Source organism: Megalobrama amblycephala, linkage group LG8 (genome assembly GCF_018812025.1).
Source record: "Megalobrama amblycephala isolate DHTTF-2021 linkage group LG8, ASM1881202v1, whole genome shotgun sequence".
Taxonomy (NCBI): domain Eukaryota; kingdom Metazoa; phylum Chordata; class Actinopteri; order Cypriniformes; family Xenocyprididae; genus Megalobrama; species Megalobrama amblycephala.
Genome location: NC_063051.1, coordinates 14,534,123 through 14,561,839, shown reverse-complemented (window position 1 = coordinate 14,561,839; position 27,717 = coordinate 14,534,123). Strand labels below are relative to the sequence as shown.

The 27,717-nt window shown below is 37.2% G+C and overlaps 2 protein-coding genes across 13 annotated transcripts in view; one reads left to right on the top strand and one right to left on the bottom strand.

Moving 5' to 3' along the window:
- sec16b (SEC16 homolog B, endoplasmic reticulum export factor) overlaps window positions 1-21,129 on the top strand; it is a 35,430-nt gene extending 14,301 nt beyond the window's left edge. For 2 of the 11 annotated variants that reach the window (XM_048199576.1, XM_048199574.1), the window contains exons 12-27: window positions 2,864-2,945; window positions 3,750-3,867; window positions 3,981-4,092; window positions 4,183-4,288; window positions 7,833-7,970; window positions 8,075-8,188; window positions 9,992-10,073; window positions 10,256-10,600; window positions 11,856-11,884; window positions 12,107-12,208; window positions 12,318-12,410; window positions 16,907-17,006; window positions 17,876-17,897; window positions 18,467-18,790; window positions 20,298-20,347; window positions 20,425-21,129. In XM_048199576.1, coding sequence (XP_048055533.1) covers window positions 2,864-2,945; window positions 3,750-3,867; window positions 3,981-4,092; window positions 4,183-4,288; window positions 7,833-7,970; window positions 8,075-8,188; window positions 9,992-10,073; window positions 10,256-10,600; window positions 11,856-11,884; window positions 12,107-12,208; window positions 12,318-12,410; window positions 16,907-17,006; window positions 17,876-17,897; window positions 18,467-18,569 — 1,546 coding nt within the window. In that variant the 3' untranslated portion in view covers window positions 18,570-18,790; window positions 20,298-20,347; window positions 20,425-21,129. Of the gene's footprint in view, window positions 1-2,863; window positions 2,946-3,749; window positions 3,868-3,980; window positions 4,093-4,182; window positions 4,289-7,832; window positions 7,971-8,074; window positions 8,189-9,991; window positions 10,074-10,255; window positions 10,601-11,855; window positions 11,885-12,106; window positions 12,209-12,317; window positions 12,411-14,385; window positions 14,707-16,906; window positions 17,008-17,875; window positions 17,898-18,466; window positions 18,792-20,297; window positions 20,348-20,424 lie in introns of those variants that run through there. The other 9 variants (XM_048199579.1, XM_048199577.1, XM_048199583.1 and 6 more) reach the window with 9 other exon arrangements.
- Window positions 21,130-21,444: 315 nt separating this feature from the next.
- Window positions 21,445-24,800, bottom strand: znf648 (zinc finger protein 648). 2 transcript variants are annotated; one of them, XM_048199588.1, is made up of 2 exons: window positions 24,311-24,800; window positions 21,445-23,883 (listed from the first exon to the last, which is right to left on the bottom strand). In XM_048199588.1, the coding sequence occupies exon 2, from the start codon at window positions 23,789-23,791 to the stop codon at window positions 22,340-22,342; it is 1,452 nt and encodes a 483-aa protein (XP_048055545.1). In that variant the 5' UTR covers window positions 23,792-23,883; window positions 24,311-24,800; the 3' UTR covers window positions 21,445-22,339. The 2 variants fall into 2 exon arrangements, with proteins under 2 accessions (XP_048055545.1, XP_048055546.1); XM_048199589.1 differs by lacking the exon at window positions 24,311-24,800 and adding an exon at window positions 24,163-24,282.
- Window positions 24,801-27,717: the final 2,917 nt, after the last annotated feature.

The following is a 27,717-nucleotide window of genomic DNA, read 5'->3' as shown; positions in this document are numbered from 1 at the left end:
TACTGAACTAGGGAGCTGATTGGGATGCACCACACGTAGTCACTTAAATACACACAGCTGAACAAAACACATGTGAACATAATTCACGTAAGTAAGCTAGGGATGAGAGCACCATGAGGACCTCTAGAGGCCAAAACACAACACATGCAAAATACTGACAGATTATTTACTCTGGGAATTTGAGTTGCTTCTTAAGGTCTGCCCGCATGTCCCAGTTCTTTGCCGTGGCCAGGACCCCTCATCTCTGTTGCCACGCTCTCCCCAGACCTAAGGATTTCTGAATGAAACAAGGCCTCTTAAAACAATGTTTTGGCTTCTTTCTTGCCTGCTTCACCCCAGCAGCCAGCTGAGTTAAAATTTGGTCATGTCGCCACCCGAAATTTCACATCCACCAAACTTAACCTGCATGAGGAGAGGACTAGCTCAAGATTTGCTGGCCTTTCGCAGAGCGTTAAGCTGTGACTCTCTGATAAAACCCCATGTATGGAGGTTTGATGGAGTAGGTAGGACACTGAATATTGAACACAACAGAAATTTAATCTAATGGTCTTTCATGTTCCAGATGTCCTGCCAGGTCAGAACCCTCTCCCACACACTCTCCCACTTCATCCAGCTGCCCTGCTTATTCATGTCGATTTAACATGCAGACTTAAAATGTCGACTTTCCTCTTCTGCCTTGAAGACCTCCCTCTGCACCATGCCATGCTGGTCCTTCGGATTCCCCCACTTCCAGCTTGCTCTGGTCCAGCAGCCTAGCCCTTGCCTTCCCTGGGCCGCTGTCCCGACTATGTCAGCATGCTGCAGATGCTCCTCCGCCTCCACCTCCTGGCCAGCTAACCACTTGCGACCCATTGTTAGAATGTTGGAATGGTGTCCTCTTTTATTTCAAAGTGAAACTGTTCCTGGACGGCACCCTCCTCAACACCAAACTTCTGGACTTAGGTGTGAACTCCATCCTTGTCAATTGGCAAGTTCAACCAAGTCCTCCAAATGTCCATCTCCCTTTGGGTACTGATCTTACCGAATGGTCAAGTCATCCATGAAAACCTGTTGGGTGCCATCTGCCAGTACTGCACCCTGATGTAACTTCTCATCTGCCTTGATATGGAGGTTCATTGCTGTTGAGAACAGAATGACTGAGATTCTAACCCAATGTGACAATGCTCACCTCTAGCCTCTGCCAGTCAGTGGTAAATTTCCCGCAGGTGAAACACATGTTAACCTTACTGATTTGGCACTGCAGGAGCTTCTTGAAGTGCCCTGGGACTTCAGTGTTAGTTCCACTAACTTGTGGAGTTTTGTTTTATAGACACTGGTCAGATCAAGCCACAGAACTATTGGGTTGCTATGGATTCTTATTCCATCTTTAATGATTTTTATGCTCTATGCTCAAGACAAACAGGGACCCTAGGAACCCACTTTTTGAAAGGATGTGTTCAAATACTAATTGTCCAACATGAAAGCCCTCCACACTGAGGAGTGATATAGTAGGAAATTGATTGATATCTGTGGAATTCTCCTCCTTAGGGATGAAACACACCTTATCAACCAATCGTCAGCTTGGAACTTCTTCTTCCATGTAACCTCCAGAGTCATCTCCTGAGCCTTTCATAATCCATGTACACCTTGTATGGTCTTTCCGTGCTTCATGGAAAGCTTTATTAGCCGCCACAGATCTCCTTAAGTTGTTCGGTTTAACCTTCAGCTCTTTCTTTCCAAAGCGATCATTTTCCAGATGATTGATGACACGGCACTAAGCTTCTTTCCCACATCTCCTGCAATCACTGCTTCCAGCACGTGGTCCACATTGTAATCAGACATCTCACACTCCTTCTTTTCTGCTACATTAGGCCAGTTCACTGGCTTTTTCTGCACATCTACTACACTAGTGTTCTGTTTTGCTTGTGCATCTAGAGTGTTTTAACTTTTCCCTGGTGTCCTATCCCCTTAGATACTTTGACAATGCCATTGGTGCCCCCTACTTCATCATGTGCCTGGAGATTAAGGGGACTGGGGTTTGCCTCTTGCACCAGGGTCTCTTCCTTCTAACCAGGTTGCCCTGTGCATTGCACAATACTGGTAGGCTGCGAGCACTTTATCTTTGTCTGGTGTATGTTCATATCCCTCTCGTTTTTGCATTTCTTCCCACATCTAAAGACCCAAAATGGGTCTTCCTTGGCTCTTCCATCATCGATTGTCTATCCTGGCATCCTCCCCCACTCTCACCCAATCCCGGTGGATATCTTATAATATAATTTTCCATAGCAATCAATTATGGGTTCATTCTCACGGACAATGTGCTTCAACTTGCCAAGCCTCCGCACCCCTGCTCTGGTCTTTCCTAATGTCCATGGTCTTTCCCAGCTGTCACTGTTCTTCATCGGATGCCAGCTAGTCTTCCTGGGTTTGCCAGAAAGAAGTATGCAAAATATCATGGAGTTTATCACAACCAGCTCACCTTTACAGGTACTTGCCCTGCACCATCTGCGAGTCAGTGACATCACTATGTCCTCTTCTTCTCTCAAGACACCTTCCTCCAACTTGAATTTATGGCTTCTGTGGGAAATAGTAATCCCAGAAAACAGTACATGTCTTATAGTTATACATGCTCATGAGGATACCAGCGGAAGGGTCTGGTTTCAGTTCTGAGTGGATTGCCTCGAAGATTGCATGCATGTCCCTGTAATGTTTTATCTGCTTTCAGTTAATGGAGGTTTCTTTCACATTCATTTTTGGGCTGTGTTTTGTGTTAATAAGGTAGAATTTTCATTTGTTGATATGTATGTTATGAACTCACTGATTAATATGCATGTTTTGTACATATGTCACAGTGTAGCAGACTGAATATTTATATGTTTGACAGATTTACAGGCAGTCTGGCTCCTAGTGACCCTCTGCAAACTATCTTCCAGCTGCTCTCTGGGAGGATTCCAGCTGTTTCCATGGTAATGTACATTCTGTGCTGACTTAGTTTATCGTTTTTAAATGTTTTTTTTTTACTTTTTTAATGATTTTTAAATTATTTCATTTTTAGTTTTAGTTATGCAAGTACATCAAGTTAAACTAAATGAAAATAAGAAATGTTGCCTAAACCAGTAAACTTTTATATTTGTTTTTTAAATTAATTTTTATTTTATTTCAAGTAAAATTATAATGGTTTTACCATAAAAACAACTAAATCAGCATTTTAAAAGTATTTCTGAAGGATCATGTGACAGCTTTGCCATCACAGGAATAAATTACATTTGAAATATTTCACAATATTGTGTTTTTACTGTATTTTCCATTAAATAAACGTAGCCTTGGTAAGCATAAGAGTATTCTTTCAGAAACATTAAAAAGTCAGTAACACTTTATTTTACGGTGTAATTGTTACATATGTGACATGTAGTTACTATAGTAATAACTATAATTTATGCATAATTACATGCAGCTAACCCTAAACCAAACCAAACCCTAATCCTCTCCCAACAGTAAGTACATGTAGTTACTTAATAATATGCAGTACTTAAATGTATAATTACAGTGTAACAAAGATATATATATATATATATATATATATATATATATATATATATATATATATATAAAATTTTGACAAATGTACTGAATGAATTATTCCTTTATGCAAAAATGTAAAACAGAAACCTCCAGTCACACCTCATGTAAAACTTTTTATTTTCCTCTAAATCCTCCTCTTGACCTTCTCTTCTAAATGTTTTCTTTATGTTCTCCTCTCCTTTTTGCAGTCCTGGAGTTGTGAGAAGTGGGGAGACTGGCGACCACACTTGGCTGTTATGCTGTCCAATGAGACAGGAGACCCAATTATACATCAAAGGTCCATCATCGCCATGGGCGATACCCTAGGTAATGTCCTGTCCAGTGTCTAGAAATAACCATTTGTGTATGTTCTTTCATATTTTGGTTTAATATAAAATGAATCTTAAAGTAGATCTTGACTTTAAATGTGTTCTTCTCAGCCTCCAGGGATATGCTGTATGCTTCCCAAATCTGCTACCTTACAGCTCAATGTCCCTTTGGCTGGTACAAAAACAGATCAGAGCGCCTGGTGCTTCTGGGCAGCAAGCAAAGGTGAAGATTCAATGTGAATGCAAACATACGAATCTGAATGACTGTGTTCCTGACCTGAATTCAAATGACTATTACATTTTTTGATTGCAGTGTACAGTTTTCCAAGTTCTGTCACAACTCTGCCATTCGCTGTACTGAACTGTTTGAGTACTGTCAAAGGCTTGGAAATGCTGAATTTATCATTCCTGCTTTTCAGGTACAATTCACACATTATCTTTTTTATATATTTGATATTCTTGATGATTCTCTGTTGCACTCCACAGGATGACTAAAAGTTCAGCGGTCTAACAGCACTTGTTAATGTCAAAATTGTTGTGATGGCCAATCAGATAAAAGAACGTGGGGCTTACAGTTCACATAAAGCTCAGAATATCCACTGACCCTAGAACCGCCCCTGAAACTATTATTTAGTTTCAAAATAGAGCAAACAATACTGACAGTACTGTTTAAATATACATCACTTAATATTACCTTTGTGTTTTTTGAACTTTTGTATAAAATGTCACATTTGAAATGTGGATATTCAGGTAAAACTGCATTCTTGCTCATATAATAGCTATATCAATATTAAAAACAAACTCACAGGCTGTTTTTGTATCAAAGAGAGTTTAAGTCTTAAATCGATCTCTATGCACAGTCTGTGTCTGTATTTGTTTGTCATGTTAATAAGTGCTAAAACCCAACATTTACAAAGGTACATTGTCAAGAACGGCAGTAATGTAGCACAATCAATGCAACATATGCACACTGCTTGGTGGGTGCAGTCAGTTTTGACAGCAAAAGATATTTAATTTGATTGGATGTCATGTATTTGACTTTTTACAGCACTACCATTTTCCTGTTTATACATTAGAGGTGGCATTTTGCTTTTTAGAAATGCATGCTTGGTTTTAATTATTTTAAAGGTGGGGCAGAATTAAATGAATGCAAATCTCAGCATTTTGTTTGGGAACCACTGATCTACAGGAATCTTAGCAGATCAGGGGGTCAAAAAGTCTGAAACCACTTTTGAAAATGATTTTATTCTAATTCAATTAAAATAAATCATTATAAACATGATGTCATGTACCGTGGTGGATAAACACTCACGAGGAGGAGGAATGTAGAAAGGAAGACTTTAATAATCCAGGAAACAAGAGTAACACCATCAAACACAAACATATAATACAGACGAGAACCAACAGAGACTGAGGGAGAACACAGGGAATATATACAAGTCAAACAAAGGGGCAGACGAGACTAATTAACAAGACACACCTGGGACCAATGAACTCAAATCAGGGAAACCATAGAAACAAACAAGGGACAGGAAAACTGAGAATAAAGAAACATGTGACACAGGAAACATAAACACAGAACCCTGACACATGACTACATGACTATTTTTTATTTTTTTTTATCGTTCAATGTGCGCTCAGACTTCTGGACCCCACTGTATATCCTGATTCATCACTGTTTATGTTTCATCACTGTTTATGTCAGATTTATAAAGGGTATGCAATGACGTAGTGGCAAAAGATCCTGACAAAATTTTCATTTTTGGGTAAACTAACCCTTTAAAGGGTTAGCTCACCCAAAAATGAAAAATCTGTCATTTATTACTCTCCCTCATGTCGTTCTACACCCGTAAGACCTTCATTAATCTTTGGAACACAAATTAAGATATTTTTGTTGAAATCCGATGGCTCAGTGAGGCCTCCTTAGCCAGCAATGACATTTCCTCTCTCAAGATCCATTAATGTACTAAAAACATATTTAAATCAGTTCATGTGAGTACAGTGGTTCAGTATTAATATTAAAAAGCGACAAGAATATTTTTGGTGTGCCAAAAAAACAAAATAACGACTCATTTAGTGATGGCCGATTTCACAACACGGCTTCAGGAAGCTTCGGAGCATAATGAATCAGCGTATCAAATCATGATTCGGATCAAACCGCCAAACTGCTTAAATCACGTGACTTTGCGCTCTGAACAGCTGATTCAACACGCTGATTCATAATATCACTATATGTCGTTATTTTGTTTTTTTGCCGCACCAAAAATATTCTCGTCGCTTTATAATATTAATATTGAACCACTGTACTCACATGAACTGATTTAGATAAGTTTTTAGTACCTTTATGGATCTTGAGAGAGGAAATGTCATTGCTCCCTATGCAGGCCTCATGGAGCCATCGGATTTCAACAAAAATATCTTAATTTGTGTTCCGAAGATTAACAAAGGTCTTACGGGTGTGGAATGGCATGAGGGTAAGTAATAAATGAATACATTTTTGGGTGAACTAACCCTTTAAGCTGTCAAATGTATACAAGGTTCACATAAACATAAAGTCGGTTATCTCTGTGAACATAAACAGCAGGGAAAGAAATCACATGTGTATATTAGATCAGTATATTAAAGTGACATCAGCGTAATATACAGTATACATTGCTGTAAGTGCTGTTAATATGAATCAAACAACAAAAGAAGAACAGAAAACCACTCACTGCTCTTGACTGAATAACTTTAGTAGCTTTAATAAGAATAAATTTCTTACTCGAATGCTGGATGTGAAGCTGGATTACTAACAGTTGGTACTGATCCATACTAAAGTAAAAACGTTTTAGAAAAACCTGCTTTGTATTCACAAAGCAGTCTGGTGTAAAGTGATTCAAGTGATTGAAAAAGTGAAGACATTCTTCTTTTCACTACAGCTGCTCCAGCATGGAGAAAATCGAGGATTGTGTACAGCTCACTCAGGCCAGGGTCTATGCTAATAGGGCAGAGTCCATCAGCAGCCATGGGCGGGGCCTGTGTAATGTGACATCACATTGCATAGAAACTGCAAACGTTGCTATTTTGAGGCAACTGAAAATGACTGTGCCATTGACCAACAAAAACCTAGTCTAACATCAATGGTGCAGTATTTATTTATTTATTTTTTTAAGGGTGCATTAGTAATATGCGCCTATAGGCGGGAGCACAACTCGCGTAGACTCTGCTTGTTACAAACACAGGGATGCGCAGCAGCACACAAACATTTTTAAATATTAAAAATTAAAGGATTCCTCTCTGGAAAAGCATTCAGTCTTGTCGCTTGCAAATTCCACCATGTAAATAGCAAATCTGCCATGGTGTAAGCACACCTGGCTTTTAAAGGGAATGGGAGATGTGACAGATTGGTTTATTGCATGTTACGTCCAAAACACTCTTATGACTCATTAGAAGACTAGGTACAACCCTTTTGGACCATATTCCTGGTGCGGCGACCATTTATTCCGTCATTAAACTGGCAAAAGAGGATTCACTTAGCACATGACTCAGTGCACCTGAGTCATGCACTTCAGACCATGTGCTTAGATCGTTAAAATAGGGCCCATTATGTTCAAATACTATATATGACATTGGGTATGATCTACCCCAAAATCCAACATATCTGACACAAAACGGTAACTGCAAATCCACATGCTCTTTCCTATATTAGATGTTTTTTTGTATAATTTGCGGCATTCACGCTGAACACCAATGCTGCCATTTAGTCTTTTTGCCACTCAGTGGCTGTAACCACAGTGACTCCCACCTACTCTGACGACGTGCATACCCTCTATAGGTCATTATTTTCACTATGTCATAAATGCTCCTTAATTTTCAAACATTCAGATTATATGACTGTTTCGCATTTATATATTGTTGTACTATGACTTAGTCGGTGATTATGTGTTTTATCTGTTGCATAATATTGTGTTGTGTTCTGTGTAGGTGTATAAATTCCTGTATGCATGCCGACTGCTGGACTGTGGTCTGTTTTCTCAAGCCTTCCACTACTGTGAGGTGGTGGCAAAAGCTCTGCTCAGGATAGAGGAACCCCATGTAGTGCTGCTTGGAGAGCTTATTAATGTAATGCACACCTGTACAGTACTAAAAAAAAGAATCCTGTAGTATTTTGTGTATGCATCAAAATGTGTATGTCTTTTTTGTGATCTGTCTGTTTGCTAATATAGTTGGTGGACAGACTGAAGTTCTCTGAGGCACAGCTCAATGACACAGGTGTCAATCAGCCTTTCCTGGACCCCGACTGGCTGGTGCAGATCCGCTGCAGACACCAGACCATGCTGGTAAACCCAATGTTTATACACTATATATGATAGTCATTAGTCCACTTTAAAGGGGGCCTATTATGCCCCTTTTCACAAGATGTAATATAAGTCTCTGGTGTCTCCAGAATGTGTCAGAATGTGAATCTCACACAGCCAAAATGATGATTGTCAGTAACGGTGTTCAGCCTTACATTGTTCAAACCGGAGTCAGACACTGATGGAGAAAAAAAATGAAACTTTTAGAATGCAACTGGACATTTCTAAATGGTTAGTGGATAAATGTATGTAGTTGCTGTGGAGCTGATTCAACTTATCGACTAGCATGTGCCGTCATGTTTATCTTTTGTGCAAATCCAGCGTTGAATTGACCCTCATTTGTGAAGCAGTCTGGTGTAAAATGATGGCATGGCAACAACACTCTATTACAACATCTCTTCCTCTTCTCTAAAGCAGCCCGATATGGCCTCAACTCCCTTTGTTGCATGTTCCCTGGGGCAGCGTTTATGTAAATTTTGGGGTTTGTGATGTCACCAACCCGGGACAAAGTTCTTTGTAGTCTCTACCCACTGTTTGTTGTAGTCCTTAAAGAGCAATTTCTGTAAAAGAAAAACCTCCCTTTCTATTGAACTTACAAATGTGTCCTAATGTGCCCTGTACAACTGTGAAAGACAGCCAACTGTATGTGTTCAGTTAAGTTCAGTTAATATGGTTATATTTTACAAAGATTTGTATTAATATATGTATATCATATTTAATTATTAATATATACATTAAAATATATATTTTTTTGCGATACACATTTTTTGTCTTTCACAGTTGTTATTTATGCTCAAACAGCAACATTATACAAAAAGTGAAATCATAATCAAGGACCCCTCGAAGATTTTCAGGATTGTCTATAAGACCATATGGAGCTTAATGAACAGACCACACTAACAATTTATCTTTAAATAACCTATGGTGCTGCTCACTGACCTCTAATGACCTTGTATTGACATCTGTCTCGGGTAATACGGTCAACAAGTTGTCAGCAAAGACATATACCTATTTTTAACGTGTATCCTGTGACCTCTTTTCATTGGATTTAAAAGAGGCCATGATTTTGTGTTCATATACATTAGTAAGTATTACTGCATATTGATAACATGCAAAGAAGCTCCCAAATGTACTTTTCCCAAATGTATGCATTTTAATATCGTAATATATATATATACATACAAAAAAATGTATATCACAAAAAATATTAATATATTAATGTATATATTAATAGTTATATATAATATACATATATTAATACAATTTTACGTAAAATATAACCATATTAACTGAACTTCACATACAGTTGGCTGTCTTTCACAGTTCTCCAGGGCACTTTAGGACACTTTTCTATTTATACTGCAAATGGTATGTGCTGTCATACAAAAAAATAAAGTATCACAAAAAAAATTAATATATTAATGTATATATTAATAGTTATATATAATATACTACAATTTTATGCAAAATATAACCATATTAACTGAACTTCACATACAGTTGGCTGTCTTTCAGTTGTCCAGGGCACATTAGGACACTTTTGTATTTATACAGCAAATGCTATGTGGTGTCATCTGTTTGTGTTTAACTCTGAACTTGGACTGAGTGATGTTTTGTACCCTGATCCCAGCTGTATTTAGAACTAACTCCTGATCATTTGATATTGATGTGATACCTGGTATAAATAAGGCTTTAGACATCCAGTAGAACTGGCCACTTCACTTAATGATCCATATGATGACCTTTCCACTGGTTCCACTATCAGTGACCTGTTTATTTGCTTAGGTGGGGAACTACTGTAGTGAGACATACCAGTCGCCAGTTGGGGAAACTACTTGGACTCATGAGGACAGCAACAAGTGTTCAGGTTAAAAACATATACCAGAGTTTTTTTGTTTTGTTTTGTTTTTTAAGTATGTGCCCATGATGTTGCCCTTTGAGCCACTAGATCACAATAAAACTCAAAAAATCCATTAGTGTTTCCTGTAATTTCAGTTTTTTACTATGCTGCAAAAATGTCATGTGTTTTGTCTTTTGTTTTCTCTGTAGATTTTACAGAAGGTTCCCAAACAGAGGCAGCTAACCATGCTAGCACTGAAAATGAACCCCCAAACCCATCTCAATCCATGATATCGCACACTGATGTCCAGTTTCAGGAGTCACCAGCGAGCATCTCTTCTGAAGAACAGGCTCCTATGACTGTTGCCCCAGTGCCACTGTACCCGACTCAGCAACCAATGACACTGCCCCCAGTCTTCCCTATGGAAACGTTTGGGCCTCCACCAGTTTCAAAAGACCAAAGCCACGCTAATCTTGATAGCAGCAGTAAACATGATAACTTTCACAGTCACACTGCTGCTTCCACTTCGCCTCCAAAAAGCTACAGTAATACAGGTTAAGATGACTATGGAATCAGTATATGTTTTAGGGTCTGTTTACACAACACCATTTTCAACTAAAAACAGAAAAACTTTTTATGCATTTGAAAACTTTTGCCTGAAAACATCTTCAAAACAAAAAAACTTTTAAAAATGGGTTTCAAAGTGCGTGTTTCTTAAAACAATACCTTTATCGTATTTGTGTAAACTTCAAAAATGTGAATTCGTGAAAACTTTGACATCATGTGCATCCGTATTACATGTTCAGTCTATTGGCATGTAGTGTTTCTTTACAATGTGGCAGGTAATGGCCTGACATGCATAATACAGCTTTATTAGTCATTTTCGTGGATCTGTGTGAATGGGGATAATTTTGATAATGTTGTCGTCTGTATGGGGAAAACGCAAAGAAACACGTTTCTATTTTTAGTACATCGTTGTTGTGTAAATGTACCCTAAAGGCCAATTCACACCTTACAAACAAATGGCAACACCAACAAACAAGTTGGCCATTGGATTTAGAATTTTATGAAGAATAACTGTCTTGTTCACACTCCCCCAAAAGATGCCAACAAACACTGATTGAACATGTTTGACACTCGTGTCAAAACAAACCCCGACCAACACCAACAGATGCCGACACACTGATTCAACAAAATCCAACAAACGTGTTTGTTGGCATTTGTCTTTGCGGTGTGAATTGGCCTTAATATACCATTATTTAATGATATCTTGAAACTAATGTATATGTACTGTACGCTACCGTATAAAAGTTTGGGGTCAGATTTTTTCGAAATAATAATTTTATTCTGCAAGAATGTATTACATTGATCAAAATTGACAGTAAAGACATTTATAATGCACACAATTTTTCTGACTCAAATAAATGCTGTTCTTTTGAATTTTCTATTAATCATACAATCCAGAAAAAAAAAATCACAGTTTTCACAAAAATATTAAGCAGTACAACTGTTTTCAACACTGATAATAATACGGAATGTTTCTTGAGTACCAAATAATCATAATTAAAAAGTATTTGAGTTTTTAAAATTTCAAACAATTTCAATTTCGTTATTTTAAATTGTAGTATTATCATAATATTACTGTTTTTACTGTATACTTGATCAAATAACTAGTCTTAGTGAGCATGAGAGACATTTTCAAAAACATTTTTAAACTTCTTACCGACCCCAAACTTTTGAACAGTATTTGCAACACTAATTTTAATAATATTTATTTTATTAAAATAATTTTAAAAATTCTTTTCTAAGGAGGTGACTTTTCTGCTGGTGCACTAATGGTGAGAAAAACAAATAGATCCATTTCAGTTCCTTTTTATTTTTTATTTGAAAGTCTGAAAAAAATTGGGGAAGATGTCTCTGCATGTTAAACAGAGACTGGAGAAAGGATTTTAACACAAAAAATTACACACATTACCTCTATGTAGTTTAATTGTATATATCTGTGTGTGTGTTTCATACGTTGGTCTGTAATTGTCAGTATGTTTTATTTTAACTTTAAGCAGGGTGCTGCTGAAATTGATGCTGTAGTTGGGAGTGTTAATCAGTCCAGGACAATTCCAAGTGAGGACAACAACAGAGAGGCCAACACACAATCACCTAAGGTATATATTACATCAAATGCTTACATGATTCCCTCTTTATTTTGTGTTCTTGTATGTATTTGTTATTTTTTTATTATTGTTGTTGTTGCATTGTTTCATCTCTGAACAGAGCTCTAAGCCTGGATGGTTCAGTGGCTGGTTCAAGTCCAAGCCTAAAGAAGACCCAAAAGAACAAATCCTAGAACCCAATCCTACCACGCAGGTAGACACCCTTACATTTCCCACAAAGTGATTTTATCTGTCATGAAACAAGTTTTTTGAAAATGGCTAAAGACTTAGCTGCTCTGATAGAGCTAGGCAGGTCATTCCACCAGCAGGGAACAGACAAGGAGAAGGTCCGTGAGAGTGATTTAGTGCCCCTTTGGGATGGCACCGCAAGGCGCTGTTCACTTGCAGAACGCAAGCTTCTGGAGAGCGCACAAGTCTGAAGTAATGAATTTATAATGGTGCAGAGTGGTTGTCTTGTAGACCTTGAACTCTGCATTTGTTCAGTGTGCGGTTCCCCTTTTCTACTTATCTTGCTTATTGACTGAATCGACACACCCAAGTATATTTTTGTATTTATAAACTGGCACAGAGAGATATCTTTTTGCTCTGTCTTGTAGGCAAACATTAGAGCCTTGCATTTAATGCGAGTAGCTATTGGCAGCCAGTGCAAACTGATGAAGAGAGGTGTAATGTGTGCTCTCTTTGGCATGGTAAAGACCACCCTTGCTGTGGCATTCTGGACCAGTTTCAGAAACTTGACCATGCATGCTGGAAGAGAATTACAATAGTCCAGTCTGGATAGAACAAGAGCTTGGACAAGAATTTGTGTGGAATGCTCAGATAGGAAGGGTCTAATCTTCCTAATGTTGTACAAGGCAAATCTGCAGGACCGGGCCGTTGTAGCAATATGATCTGTGAAGCTTAAACTATCATCCATCACCACTCCAAGGTTTCTGGCTATCCTGGAAGGAGTTATGGTTGATGAACCAAGTTGAATGGAGATGATGAAGTGTGATGAAGTGTTGGGTTGTCACCGACCACAAGCAGTTCCATCTTTACAAGGTCGAGTTGAAAGTGGTGGTCCTTCATCCAGCCAGAAATGACTGTCAGGCAGGCTGCAAAGCAAGCAGCTACCGTCGGATCATCTGGTTGGAATGAGAGGTAGAGTTGTGTGTCATCAGTATGGCAGTGATAGGAAAAACCATGTTCCTGAATGACAGATCCTAGTGATGACATGTAGATGGAGAAGAGAAGTGGTCCAAGCACTGAGCCCTGAGGTACCCCAATAGCAAGGTGATGTGACTTGCCACCAGAGTGCGGTTCCTGAGGGTCGCTGTGATTTTGCCAAGTAAGACATGTTCCTGGATCAACATACTTTGTTGATCCTGGAACAACATTCCTGTCTGAAAATTTTAGTTTTAACCCTATTCCTACCCCTAAACCTAATCCTACCCATAACTTATCCCTAAAATCAGAGGGGAAAGATAGGTGAATAACATTGATGTAGAAGCACCTAACGCTGGTTGCAAGGCTAAACTTGACATAAACTGTAAACTTGTCCCTCAAATCTGATTGGTTGATTGAAATGTTGTTCCAGGATCAACAAAGATGTTGATCCAGGAACATGTTGTACTTGGTGAAATCACATTCACCATGTCAGGAGGATCTGGTGGTTAAAGGGTTAGTTCACCCAAAAATGACAATTACCCCATGATTTACTCACCCTCAAGCCATCCTAGATGTATATGACATTCTTCTTTCAGATGAATATAATTAGAATTATATTAAATAATGTCCAGGGTAATCCATGCTTTATAATGGGAGTGGATGGTGCCTCAAATTCTAAAGACAGAAAAAATTTACTCATCCATTATAAAAGAAGTCCACACGGCTCCGGGTGGTTAATAAAGGCCTTCTGAAGCGAAGCAATGCATTTGTCTAAGAAAAATATCCATATTTAAAACTTTATAAACTGAAATCTCTAACTTAAGCTAGCTGTCGTACGTGCGTTCACGAGAGAGTGGCGTTCCAGCTTGTGACATAAGACGCATGCACAGCGGTGAGAATATGCTAGTCTTGTGAGAACCAAGTTGTGCACAGCAAAGGAAATCCACGTGAAGAGACAAATCATTTGAGCTATACTCTACATTTTATTAGTGTTAAAATGTTGATTCTTTGTGAATATCCAGGTTGCTTCAACAAAGCTAAAGTCTTGAGATTACGTGCGCCGCCATCAAAGGGAAATGCAGAGCGCTGTGTGTGACTGGCTGCCGCTTCAAACCTGGATTTTTTTGTTTTGTATGTTTTACTGCACTGATCGGATTACTGCTTTATTTGTATTTCTATATCACCATCGGATTACTGTGCTTTTCGGATTACTCCAATTCTAACTGTTGCTGCTCTGGACTTGATTGTTGACTGCAATTTTTACTGCCTGCAAGTTTTGCCATCGGGCTACTGCGATCTCTCTACCCTGTTGCGTCTTCTACCACTTTCGGCTCATCAGATGGGTGAGTTACCGCTCTCTCTATCAGTTGCGCGGTTTGTTTACTGCTTGATATCTGGGTGTGCTGTCACCCTCTTAGCCTGCTGTTTTTGGTGATGTTACTTATGGGGTTTTGGCTAACGTGGCTTTCGCTAGTGATTGGCATTTACTCCAACAATATAAACATGCCTCGGCCAACAGTTTTTCAGTTTGTTTTGCTGCTGCAGCCTTCACCATCTCCCAGAATTCCTGGTCAGTATACTCCAGTTCAAACATATGGCTGGGCAAAAAGTCTTCTCTTGGCTTATATCGAAATCCTCCAACATTTTTCTTAACAAATCCTAGTTTTGTACTTTTAATTCGTGACCGGTGTTTTGTTTTGCTCTCTTCTCTGCACTTCTGTGTTCGTCACCGGAGCTCACACTACGCATGCGTCCTACGTCATAAGCTGGGACCCCACTCTCTCATGAACACATGTAGGACAGTTAGCGGAAGCTAGAGATTACAGTTTATAAAATTTGAAATCTGGGTATTTTTCATACACAAATGCATTGCTTCACTTCAGAAGGCCTTTATTAACCCCCAGAGCCATGTGGACTTCTTTTATAATAGATGAGTGCATTTTTTCTGTCTTTAGAATTTGGGGCACCCATTATAAAGCATGGATTACCCTGGACAATATTTAATATAACTCAGATTACATTTGTCTGAAAGAAGAATGTCATATACATCTAGGATGGCTTGAGGGTGAGTAAATCATGGGATAATTTTCATTTTTGGGTGAACTATCCCTTTAACTGTGTAAAAAGCAGCAGACCGGTCCAGAAAGCTGAGTACTGATGATTTGGAAGTTGCTCGTGCCAGTCTCAGGGCTTCAGTAACTGAGAGCAGGGCAGACTCAGTTGAGTGGCCACTCTTGAAGCCAGACTGGTTGTTTTCCAGGAGGTTGTTCTGTGTGAGATAAGTAGACAGTTGGTTGAACACAACTCTCTCAAGTGTCTTTACAATGAATGGAAGAAGGGATACCAGTCTGTAGTTTTCTAAAAGTGCTGGATTTAGAGTGGGTTTCTTAAGCAGTGGGGTAATCCTAGCCTGCTTAAATGCTGTGAGAAATGTACCAGTATGAAGAGAAGTATTAATAATATGAGTGAGTGCAGGTACAATTGAAGAGGAGATGGCCTGAAGAAGATGAGTGGGGATAGGGTCAAGTGGACAGGTAGTAGGGTGATTGGAAAGGATGAATTCAAAGTGTGAGCATAGGTTATGCCGAAAAATAACCTGTGGGGGAGTGTGTGTTGAGGTAGGAGTCAGGTTGAGGTTAAGAGTGATGAGAAAGTGGTTTGAGGTGTGTAGTAAAACGTAATGCCTATCCTATCTAGGACATGTAACATGTTAGTAACATGCTAAATATGCTAGTAGTGTGCAAATTATGCCAGAAACATTCTAAAATATGCTTGCAATGTGTCAATTCATGCTAACAACATGTTAACAACATGCTCATCATGTCAACAATTTGGTACATGTAAGTAAACATGATAAAAGCATGCTAATCATGTTAGAAACATATTAACAACATGCTAATTCATGTTAGTAATGTTAGTAATGTCTGGTGGTGGATGAGCAGAGACCCCTGATATGATTGTAAAGCGCTTTGGGTGTACAGTAGTACATATGAAAGTGTTATATAAATACCTAATTCATTCATTCATTCATTCATTCATTCATTGTTAAAACATGCTAGCAACATGCTAATTCATGCTAACATGTTAATTAATGCTAGCATTGAGTAAAAACATGTTACCATCATTCCAATTCATGTTAACAATGTGCTAAAACATGCTAACAACATGCTAATAATGATATCAATGTGCTAAAACATGTTAGCAACGTGTTATAATCTGCTACAAACATCTAACAAAATGTAAAATATGGAAACATGATAAAATAGTAAAACACATAATAAAACATGCTAGGAAGCTTATAAAACTTTTAAACTTTCAGACAAACCAACATAAGTTTTTACCAAATGAACTTTAATTTCTATTTACAATTATTACATTAATTAAACCTGACAAACCTGACATACCTACCTTTCTAAGTTGTAAATATCCTTCTGCTGTTCATCTTTACAATGGCCCCAAAAATCATTTGCACAGTAACAGTATTAATGATCACAGAGCCTTGTTTGCAGTCAAGTAACAAAATTTTGGTCTGTTTCCTGTAAGGAGTCAACAGCCAACTTTCCTTTCCCTTCTCCTCCTCCACCGATCCCAAAGGCTTCACAGGCTCAATTCAGTGGGATCAATCCCTATTCTAGGAGTGCTGGTGAGTGAAGATCATCTGTACATCTGCCTGATACAGAGCTTTCAGACTGTTGTACACTGAGTGAGCATGAGCTGACAGAATCAAAGCTTCCTAAATCACTGCACTTGTTCTGTTTGACAGCTGTTTTAGCTCTTCCTTTCTTTTACCCTCTCTGGTAACACTTTATAGTAATGTTCAGTTATAAGTCATCTGTAATTTATTTGTTAATAAAGAAAGAATTACTTACAAAACATGACGATATGTTCATAAATAATTAATAAGTGATATGCTAACATTTTATGAATGTTTTAGTTCAGGTATAAGTAATTTATAAGTTCTTAGTTAATAATTAAATAATTTACAAAGCATGACCTTATGTTCATAAATTATTAATAAATGATATGCTAACATTTTATAAATGTTTTTTTTCTAATTATGTCATTTATAAGTTATTAGGTAATTATGATCAAATCATTTAAAAAACATGACTATATGTTCATAAATGATTAATAAGTATGCTAGCAATTTACAAATGTGTAAATCATGAAATAATCAGATCATTAGTAGATGGTTAATAAGTTATTAGTTGATATATTATTAATCACATATAAATCACTGACTTATTTGTCAAAATCTCAATAAACAATGGTTAATCATGAACTTATCATGAACAAACGATCAGTATATAATTTATTGATGTATCATGAAGTTGTAAGCTATAGTCTCTGTTCAAAAGCACAAACATGCATGCTTACATTGCAGTGCAAACTACACAGTGTTCAACACCTGTTATAGATAATGTGTAAATGCATGATTAAATTATTTACAAAGCTTTTTGCATCCCCTAATCTAAAGTGTAAACTATTCATGATTTGTTGTATCATTTATAGATCTTTACCCTTTACAAATGGTGTAAGTATACAAGTCATTTACAACACTTTCTGCATCCCCTAATCTAAAGTGTAAACTACTAATCACACATAAACATTTTACATATTTGTAGATCTTCCTTATAAATTATGTGCAAACTGCAATTTTTAAATGTATTATTTATTTGCCATATGCAAAGCTTCTGGTATACCTTTCAGTTACAGGATATAAAAATCTATACAAATGCCTTATTTGATATTTAAATTATAAATATACCCAAATGTATTTTACTATATAGATATCTTTGAGCCCTTAACTCACCCCATACCTAAATATAACCACTTTTCAGACACTTCACAAAAACAAAAACGTAATATAGATTTATTTACAGTGACAATTATCTTAGTTACAATATACTATTGTATGGATCATTTTAAGCTCCCTACCCCACCCTATAACCCTAAACATAACCATTTTGACAAAATATTCAAAACAGAATAGGCAGATAAATGTACAGTCAAAATAATTTATTTAAAACATGACAAAAAGCAGTATAAAGAATACACATACCAGTGCTCTGACAGCAAAACTTAATTTTGTGTGTGTTACAGAATGAAATTAAAGTTGTCAATCACTGCAAACGTTCCTCTGATCTGCATGTCCATCCTCCAAAGCTTCAAGCTGCATCTCACTCAAACTGTTACCACTTTGTAGTTTGTACTGCAATATAAGGGCTGACTGGTGAGGGTATAGACAGCTGTCTTCTCTGATACACATGGAGTCTTTAAACACTGTGAACCTGCATGTGAGCTTCAATGGAAGGTAAAACTGGTTCTGAGGTTCACTTTATTGCTAGATCCACACACTTCACACAGAACCCAAGTCTGTGCTGATGAGTGAAAGGATTTAACGTAACCTACTGGAATCCCCAGACTGTGAGTTATTTAAAAGTGTTTATCCACTTGAAAACAAAGAAATTACTTTCGTAACACTTTACAGTAAGGTTCATTAGTTAACATAAACCAATAATTGACTGCACTTATACAGCATTTATTAACCTTTGTTAATGTTAATTAAAATTAAAAGTCTTGTTAACATTAGTTAATGCACTGTGAACTAACATGAACAAACATATAACAACTGTATTTTCATTAACTAACGTTAATGAAGATTAGTAAATACAGTAACAAATGTATTGCTCATTGTTAGTTCATGTTAGTTAATACATTAACTAATGTTAAACTAATGAACCTTATTGTAAAATGTTACCATTACTTTTATTAAAAATACTGCTGTAGCATACCTGCATGTTTGTGCTTTTGAACACAGACCAGCTTACATCTTCACAATATATCAATAAATAAAATACTGATCATTTACTAATGGTTTGGTCATCATTGGTTAATCATTAACCATTATTTATTGAGATACTAAATGATACTAAACAATTTGACAAATATTTAAACGATTTATAAGTGATTAATATATCAACTAAAAACTTAGTCATCTACTAATGATCTGATTATTTCATGATTTAGTATTTTTTAAGATTGATTAATTTTTTTGTAACTTACAACACATTTGTAAATCGTTAGCATAGCATAGTTCATTTATGAATTTTTGTAAATGATTAGTTCATTATTAACTAATAACTCATGAATGGCATAACTGAATTAACAAAACATTCATATCATTTGTTAATCATTTATGAATGTATAGTCATCTTTTGTAAATGAAAATAACTTACAAATGACTTATAACTGAAAAAAATATTTTTATTATTAATATTAATATTAAATTCTTTCTTTCTTTCTAACATTTAGCAGATGGGTATGTAAAGTTATGTATACACTTTAGTATAAGGGAGCACATATAAACTATTAACTATGATTTTTCCCTCAATAAACTCCTAATTTACTGCTTATTAATAGTTAGTAAGGTAGTTATTAAGTTAAGGTATTGGGTAGGATTATGAATGTAGAATTAGGTCATTCAGAATAAGGCATTAATATGTGCTAATAATGTACTCATAAATAGCCAATATTCTAGTAATATGCATGCTAATAAGCAACTAGTTAAAAGTGTTACCGTTATGACCTCTCCTGCTCATCTGGGAGCAATTACTTGCCGAGAATTATCTCATTATCTCAAGGGTAGCGCTTTATTTTACAGTCCTGTTCCCCATATACATTATATGCATTTATTATAGTAATTACAATAACTGGTAATAACTAATTACTAAACTTGAACCTACCCCTAAACCTAACCTTAACCCATGTAGTTACCTTATATTACTAAGTACTTTCTTAGGTAAGTACACTGTAAGTATACTTAAGTGCACATACTGTAAAATAAAGTGCAACCAATTAAAGGTTTCAAAGTTTTCAAAGCTCAAACAAGAGCTTAAACAAGTCTAATAAGAATTTTGTCTCTTTGTTACAGGACAAAAATTGTCTGGGACAATGAGTCAGAATCAAGGGTATATGTCACAGGTAAAAATCCTGATAAATGTAAATATACGCACCATAGCTGTCATGAAAATATTCAGGTTTTATTGTTTTGTCCATAGGGTCCCTAATGAAGGTTTGCACTGAAGAATAATCGTCATCTTTGGAACTCAACGATGGGCTTTTGGGTTCGAGCCCAGTGTTTACATGACTAAGGGATTTCTCAGGCAAACCCCTGCAGTTCCTCTAGAGAAGGTCAGATGAGCGTCTGTATCTTCATATACAGTAGCATCTGTGGTTACAAAAATACATTGAGGACATAGAGTTCTTGAAGTAATCTATAAAGGGTTTGGTGTCCACTCGTCTTTGAATGAAGACATTGAACAGCTGAGGCACAGCTCCCCATGCTGACTCTAGGGATTTGTGTAATGCCCTGTGAGGCCGGGAACATGATGGAATGAGTGCTGAGCAAAGGTGCTGTGACCCATGGAAACATGAACTTAAAATGTCACCACAGCTGGCAATGTCAGTAAACTGTACAACATGTAACACCTCCACCACTATCTCACCTCCTTGCATGCAAAATTACTTTAATAATTTAAATGGCTTTTCACATACACATATATATTTGGGACAGGGAGTCGGACAGTAGTGAAGATGTGGGAAGTTGTAATTTGGAAACTGAACAGGTGGTCCCTTTGGGCCACAGCCTTGATTTATCCCAGAGGGAGAGATATTGATGTTTTAAGCTGTTTTACTCAATATCACTTCCAAACATGTATACAAAGGTGTTGTATAAATTCTAATAAAAATCAATTGTATTTGTATATGTCAGTGTATTTTATTAATGACTAAAATATAATTAGTCTTATAATTGACAACTAAAAATATGGAAATATGAGCCAACTTCTCTTATTACAAAGCAGGGCAGTGGAATTTGACAAGTTGAATGCCATCTTCTTTTACCATGAGTGAGCAGGTCTGGCAGCAAAGGGACAAATGTTACAGAAGTGGCACTCTGGGAATTAGGTCTCATGTCCTCAAGAGAGACATACGGAGCCAACAACAGTAATCAATCACTATTCCAACACCCTCTCATGTCTTCAAAACCACATATCACACATAAAAAATGACATGAACCCTAAATAATACTGGATTTTATTTAGTCTGTCTATGTGATATTTTTTGATGAAGAAAAAAAAAAAAACATTTTTATTTGTAATGGTAATGACATGTTCATATTCATTATTATGCAATACATAATCTCATGTAAGTCAGTGATTTTAGCTGCATAAAAGAAGAGGTAACAGTTTTATAATTAATTTGATTCATCATATAATATGCACAATTAGCCCCATCCCTTCAACCACAAAATACACATTTTTCCTGCTGTATACATTTCATACCCAAAAAAAAAAAAAAAAAAAAAAAAAATAGTAATAGTAATATCATATAGCTTTTAACAACATATCTTGAAACTTGAAATAGCACTATGAATGTGACACCACTAAGAGAATTCACAATACTCCTCCTCACTTTCTGTTTCTTTCACACACTGAGTCTGCCTTGGTCGGCAAGAGGCCATCAAGTGGCATTGACGTTATAAATGGGTCACCAGTGTGTTTACAGTGTGTTTTTTGCTAGGAATATACACAGTGATTTATTTGAAATCCAAGCCTTATAACAGTGGTCCCCACCATTTAACACTGGTAAAAATAGATACATCTTCAATGGTTTTTAAACTCTAGCTAAATGTAACTGTTGTTACAGCTGAATTGTGATAGATGGAAAGGTAGACAGATAGATAGATAGACAGACAGATAGATAGACAGATAGAAAGATAGATAGACAGATAGACGGACAACACAGAAAGACAGACAGATGCTGTCTGATTATTAGATAGATAGATAGATAGATAGATGCTGTCCGATTATTAGATAGAGAGACAGAAAGACAGACAGAAAGAAAGAAAGAAAGAAAGAAAGAACCCATGCTTACTTACAATCTTCCAGTTACTTCAATGCATAATGGGCAGGTTTAGGAAACGCGAGTTTTAGCATCAACATGGCTGTGCATGTGTTCTGTGAGCAGGGAATCCCGAGGGAAAGATTTACTGCACAGCCCACATACAAAGATCATGCCCTCACCATGCTGCTTCTCATGTCTCTTGAGTGCTGCAAGGTGGCCAAATGACATATCGCACCCCTGACAGCGGTAAGACCGCACAGCTACATGAATACGCTGGTGCCGCACCAGTCGGGACGCCATGGCAAATGCTACCCCACATTCTGAGCACTTGTGTGGCCGCACTCCACTGTGAACTGTGAGATGTTCAGCGAGATTGGAGGACTTAGTGAAAGCTTTGGAGCAAATAGAGCAGGTGTACGGACGTACACCGCTGTGAATTTTTCTGTGCTCTGTCATGCGACTGGCCAGGGCAAACGCCTTCCCGCATTCCGGACAAATAAAGGGCCTCTCGCCCAAATGTGTACGCTCGTGGCGGAGAAGAGACAGGGGTTTGTTGAAGGTTTTGCCACATTGCTTGCAGAGGAACGGCTTGTTGTTGGTGTGCATGTTGCGCTCATGTTTCCGCAGGTCAGAGGAGCGCACAAAATTCTTTCCACATTCTTCACAGATGTACGGCTTCTCTCCGGTGTGTGTTCGGATGTGTTTGCGGAAGTCAGAGGACCAAATGTAGCTTTTCTCACAAAAAGGGCATTGGTAAGGTCTTTCGCCTGTGTGGAGCCGCTTGTGCTGCTGAAGAGTCCCCTGGTGCGAGTAGGCCTTCCCGCACATGTCGCAAACGTGTGGTTTAAGACCGCGGTGAGTATCAATGTGGCTCAATAGGTTGCTGGACTTTTTGAAAGCCCAGTTGCAGTAAGTGCACTTGTACGGGCGGTTTTCCGTGTCTCCCTCTATTCCTCGCTTCCTAATGGTCGCAAACACTACCTGATTTTTTAAAACCTGCTTCTGTGAAGATTTCGGGCCATCCGCTTCGTTTCCTTCCACCTCACATTCGGCCAGCATAGCCTCCGGCTGAGCTCTTGGAATCGCTGCCAGTTCACATGAATTAGTGATATCCACCTCCTGTTTCACCTTGATGCTGGTCACTTCCGAGCGCTCATGATTGAGTTGGGAATTAGGATTAGATCCAGACACAGCCTCCATGTCAGCTTCATCCACTCTTCTTTCTTTTCCAGAGGATTGATCAGAACTTTTCTCATGAAGGTGGCATGTAGATTCATTCCTTGAATTCTTAGAAATCATCACTTGGATTCTTGTTTTATTGTTTTTTCTTTCATCGCAACTGGTAGAAGCACTAATATCCTCTTCACTTTGTATATTAAGACTCATTTTCATGGTGTTAGTAATGTTACTCTCCTCTTTAGGCAGATAATGCCTCTTGTTGATGAGAATCTTTCTAATACTTCGTTTTGATATGTAGGCATTATCTCTCAAAAAAGCTGCTGAATTCCACAGGTCATTCATTTTAGCCTTTGTAGATGATTCACAGTTTAGAGTTTAGAGCATTGACCTTTTTTAGCAAATTGCAATGTCTGTGTAATCTATGTTTGAAATGCCTGAAAAAAAATAGTTCATAAGTTTAGTTGTCAGATTTATATATAATATCATTAAAAATACAGTTGATCTCAATTTTATAAAATAGAGAGGCTAATACTTTAAACATCAAATAACAAAATTAAATAATTGAAAATAATATAAACTGCATTGTACAGCAGATAAATTCAATTCTAAGAGGCTCTTGTTTCTCTTATGTTAGGCTATGAATTAACTCTGGATTTGAGAGTAATGATGGTGTAAATGAAGCTACCAAGATATCCAGTATAAATTATACTAACTGGGAGACGATCCAGCAGATCTCCTTGATCTTAGAGTTACACAATCCTGAGCCAGCAAAGAACAACACTTTATTCCCAGCTGTCATAGTGCATAGTATGCACTCCAAAGAAACATTCAACTCTACTACACAAGCAAAGAGTCTCTTACCTTGGCAGCTCCAAGTCCACCAATGATGATTTCTAAGAGAGCAATTAATGCACTTCCTCTTTATGGTGGATTTTAGGCAGACGTTAAAGATACCATAGGAGGAGCCAGAGCAGAGTTACACTTACTTCACATGGGGGAGTGCAGCATTTTCTGGCAGTGGTCAGCACTTTAGCAAAACCATTTGCTCTCTGGAAAGATCAGATCATTGACCCTTTTACCCATGACAGACTTGAGGTACACAAGCTATTTCCCAGCAAACAGCACATAACATGCATACATAGATGCAGTTACAATCCTCCAGGATTATGTTCAACCATTATAATATAAGTATATAGCTTTTTGTTTGTTTGTTCTTTTTTACAAGCCATTTCATCCAGCCTATATCTCTAATAGCAGTTTGATGTTCACAGGACAATTTTGACTTCAGCATTATTTTATTTATTTATTTATTTTACATTTTCTCAGTATAAATGTATGGCTATTTTTGTCTGACTGAGGAGATGTGTCAATGTTCTACATTCTTTAGTTAATTTAATTCGCATCTACATATTTCTACTAATTCACTTGGAGATTTGAAGAATTAGGTACAGGAATAACCTGCTGATGCCAGACATAACTAACAACCTGATACCTGTCCAGCAGGAATGCATACAGATCAAAAAATTAAGAGTCAGAGGAAATATGAGAGGAAGAGAACATACTGTAGATCAGCTAGTACAAGACACCTGTTTGCTGCTTAAGGTTCAATCCACCCCACAGCGCAAATGCTGATGACAGGGGTATCCTGACAGTGAGGCTTAGTCTCTAGCAGTGTTTCCCAACCCCCACTAGAGGTCACTAAAGATTTACAAGGGGTCGCCTAACATAGGGCAGGGGTGTTCAAACTCGGTCCTGGAGGGCCACTGTCCTGCAGAGTTTAGCTCCAGCCCCAATAAAACACACCTGAACCAGTTAATCAAGGCCTAACTAGGCATACTAGAAACTTCCAGGCAGGTGTTTGGAGATGGTTGGAGCTAAACTGCAAGACAGTGGCCCTCCAGGACTGAGTTTGGACACCCCTGTCATAGGTCCTGGTCCTGGAGACCCACAGCACTGCACATTTTGTATGTCTCTCTTTTCTGACAAAGTTCTGTGGGTCTCCAGGACCAGGATTGAAAACCACTGGCCTAACTTACTCTAGTTTGAGGGAGTTACAAGTAGGGATGAAACCGTTACCGGTTTGAGGATAAACCACAATACAATTCCCAGTGGTTAGCATTAATATTTTAATCATCATTAAAACTGTATTTGATTAACAGGATTTGAAAAACTCATGGTAAATACTGTCCAGCATTAAGCAAAGTTAGCAATAGTCTCATGCAGGCGCAGCATGCAGCATCAGACCAAATTTTTATGTGCTGTGCTGTTGTATTTTTTTTTTTTTTTTTTTTTTTTTATATATTTTATACAAACAATGTTGAAGTCTGTGGTAATATGTCAACAATGGTGTACTAGTTTCTGTAAATAGTTGTGAGATAAATCTTGGCATTTTTGATGTGTTTATTAAGGCAGAGAAATCAAAATTCCCAATGTGAAATCAAAAATCAAAATCAAAATAGTGATTTAGTGATTTTATTTACATTTGGCCTGAATTACATTCCTTATATAGATAGCATCTTTACATCTACTGTCACCATGGAATCAAAATTGATGATTCTTATTTATGGAATATTACAGTTATTATAAATAATTTGTACACATCTTTTTTTACAACCGGACTTCACGGAGAGCGAACATGCCAGTATCCCACTGCTTAAAGGGATAGTTCACCCAAAAATGAAAATTTGATGTTTATCTGCTTACCCCCAGCACATCCAAGATGTAGGTGACTTTGTTTCTTCAGTAGAACACAAATGATGATTTTTAACTCCAACCGCTGCCGTCTGTCAGTCAAATAATTGCAGTAGATGGGAACTTCATCTATAAGAGTAAATAAAGCTTGCTTAGACAAATCAAAATTAAACCCTGCGGCTCGTGACGACACATTAATGTCCTAAGACACGAAACGATCGGTTTGTGTGAGAAACCGAACAGTATTTATATAATTTTTTACCTCTAAAACACCACTATGTCCAACTCCGTTCATGACACACAAACCGATCGTTTCGTGTCTTAGGACATCAATGTGTCGTCATGAGCCGCAGGGTTTAATTTGGATTTGTCTAAGCAAGCTTTATTTACTCTTATAGATGAAGTTCCCATCTACTGCAATTATTTGACTGACAGACGGCAGCGGTTGGAGTTAAAAATCATCATTTGTGTTCTACTGAAGAAAAAATGTCACCTACATCTTGGATGCGCTGGGGGTAAGCAGATAAACATCAAATTTTCATTTTTGGGTGAACTATCCCTTTAAGTCATGCAGGTCTGGCACAATTAAAATGTACTTAACTGTACGATTAAATGTACAATGCAGTTTAAAGAAGGGAACAGATCCTTTGGATTCACATTGGGAACATTTCTGTTGCTGCACATAATAATGCTTACCTTTACACTCAACCTAATATATGCTTCTTGTATTCTGTGAGCTACTGGAGACCCAGAATGAGATGTACTGTAACGCTAAAATGAGAAAAACAAACCACTAGAAAGGATTGTTAATACCATTGTCGCAGTCAGGTTCAGTTAGTTATCATGGACTTTCAGTTTGTTTTCATTGATCACGTGTTCCTTTGTTCTACTTTCCCGCTACAATCTGTCACCATGGACACTGATCCTATCATCACAGCTGTTTGTCATTTGAGTTAATTGTCTATAAATAAGTATTTTATTATTTTTTCTACTTATTGTGTTAAAATATTAAAACATCAGCTGAACTACATGGTATGTCTGATTTACCTTATGTTTAATATTAAAAAGGAACTGGATTGTTCATCATAACCCTTTATTTGTGACATTGTGACAATATTCAAAGAACGTCATGCAAAAACAAGAGATAACCAATCAAATATTAATAACTGATTATATTGTAATCAATGTGCTGTTTTTGTCAGCTTTTTTTTTTATGATTTTTTTTTCTTATACAAATAGGAGTTATAAAGTCAGAATTGCAGGATATACATTTGCAATTGCATGTTGTAAAGTCAGGACTAAACAGAGATATAAACTCACAATTCTAAGAATAAAAGCCAGTTTTAATCTCAATTCTGACTTTATAACATGCAATTGCAAGTTATAAAGTCAGAAGTGAGATATATAAACTCACAATTTGTAAGAAAATGTCAAAAGAAAATGTTTTCCCTCAGAATCAGACTTTTAACTTGCAATTAAGAGTTTATATCTCACAATTCTGAGAAAAAATGTTGGAATTGTGAGATGTAAACTCGCAATTGGACCCAGTGTGTCATTTGGCGCTCTGGGCGAGGACC

Bases quoted from the DNA above. Each gene is read 5' to 3' on its own strand.
- znf648 (XM_048199588.1), bottom strand. From the start codon at position 23,791: ATGAATGACCTGTGGAATTCAGCAGCTTTTTTGAGAGATAATGCCTAC.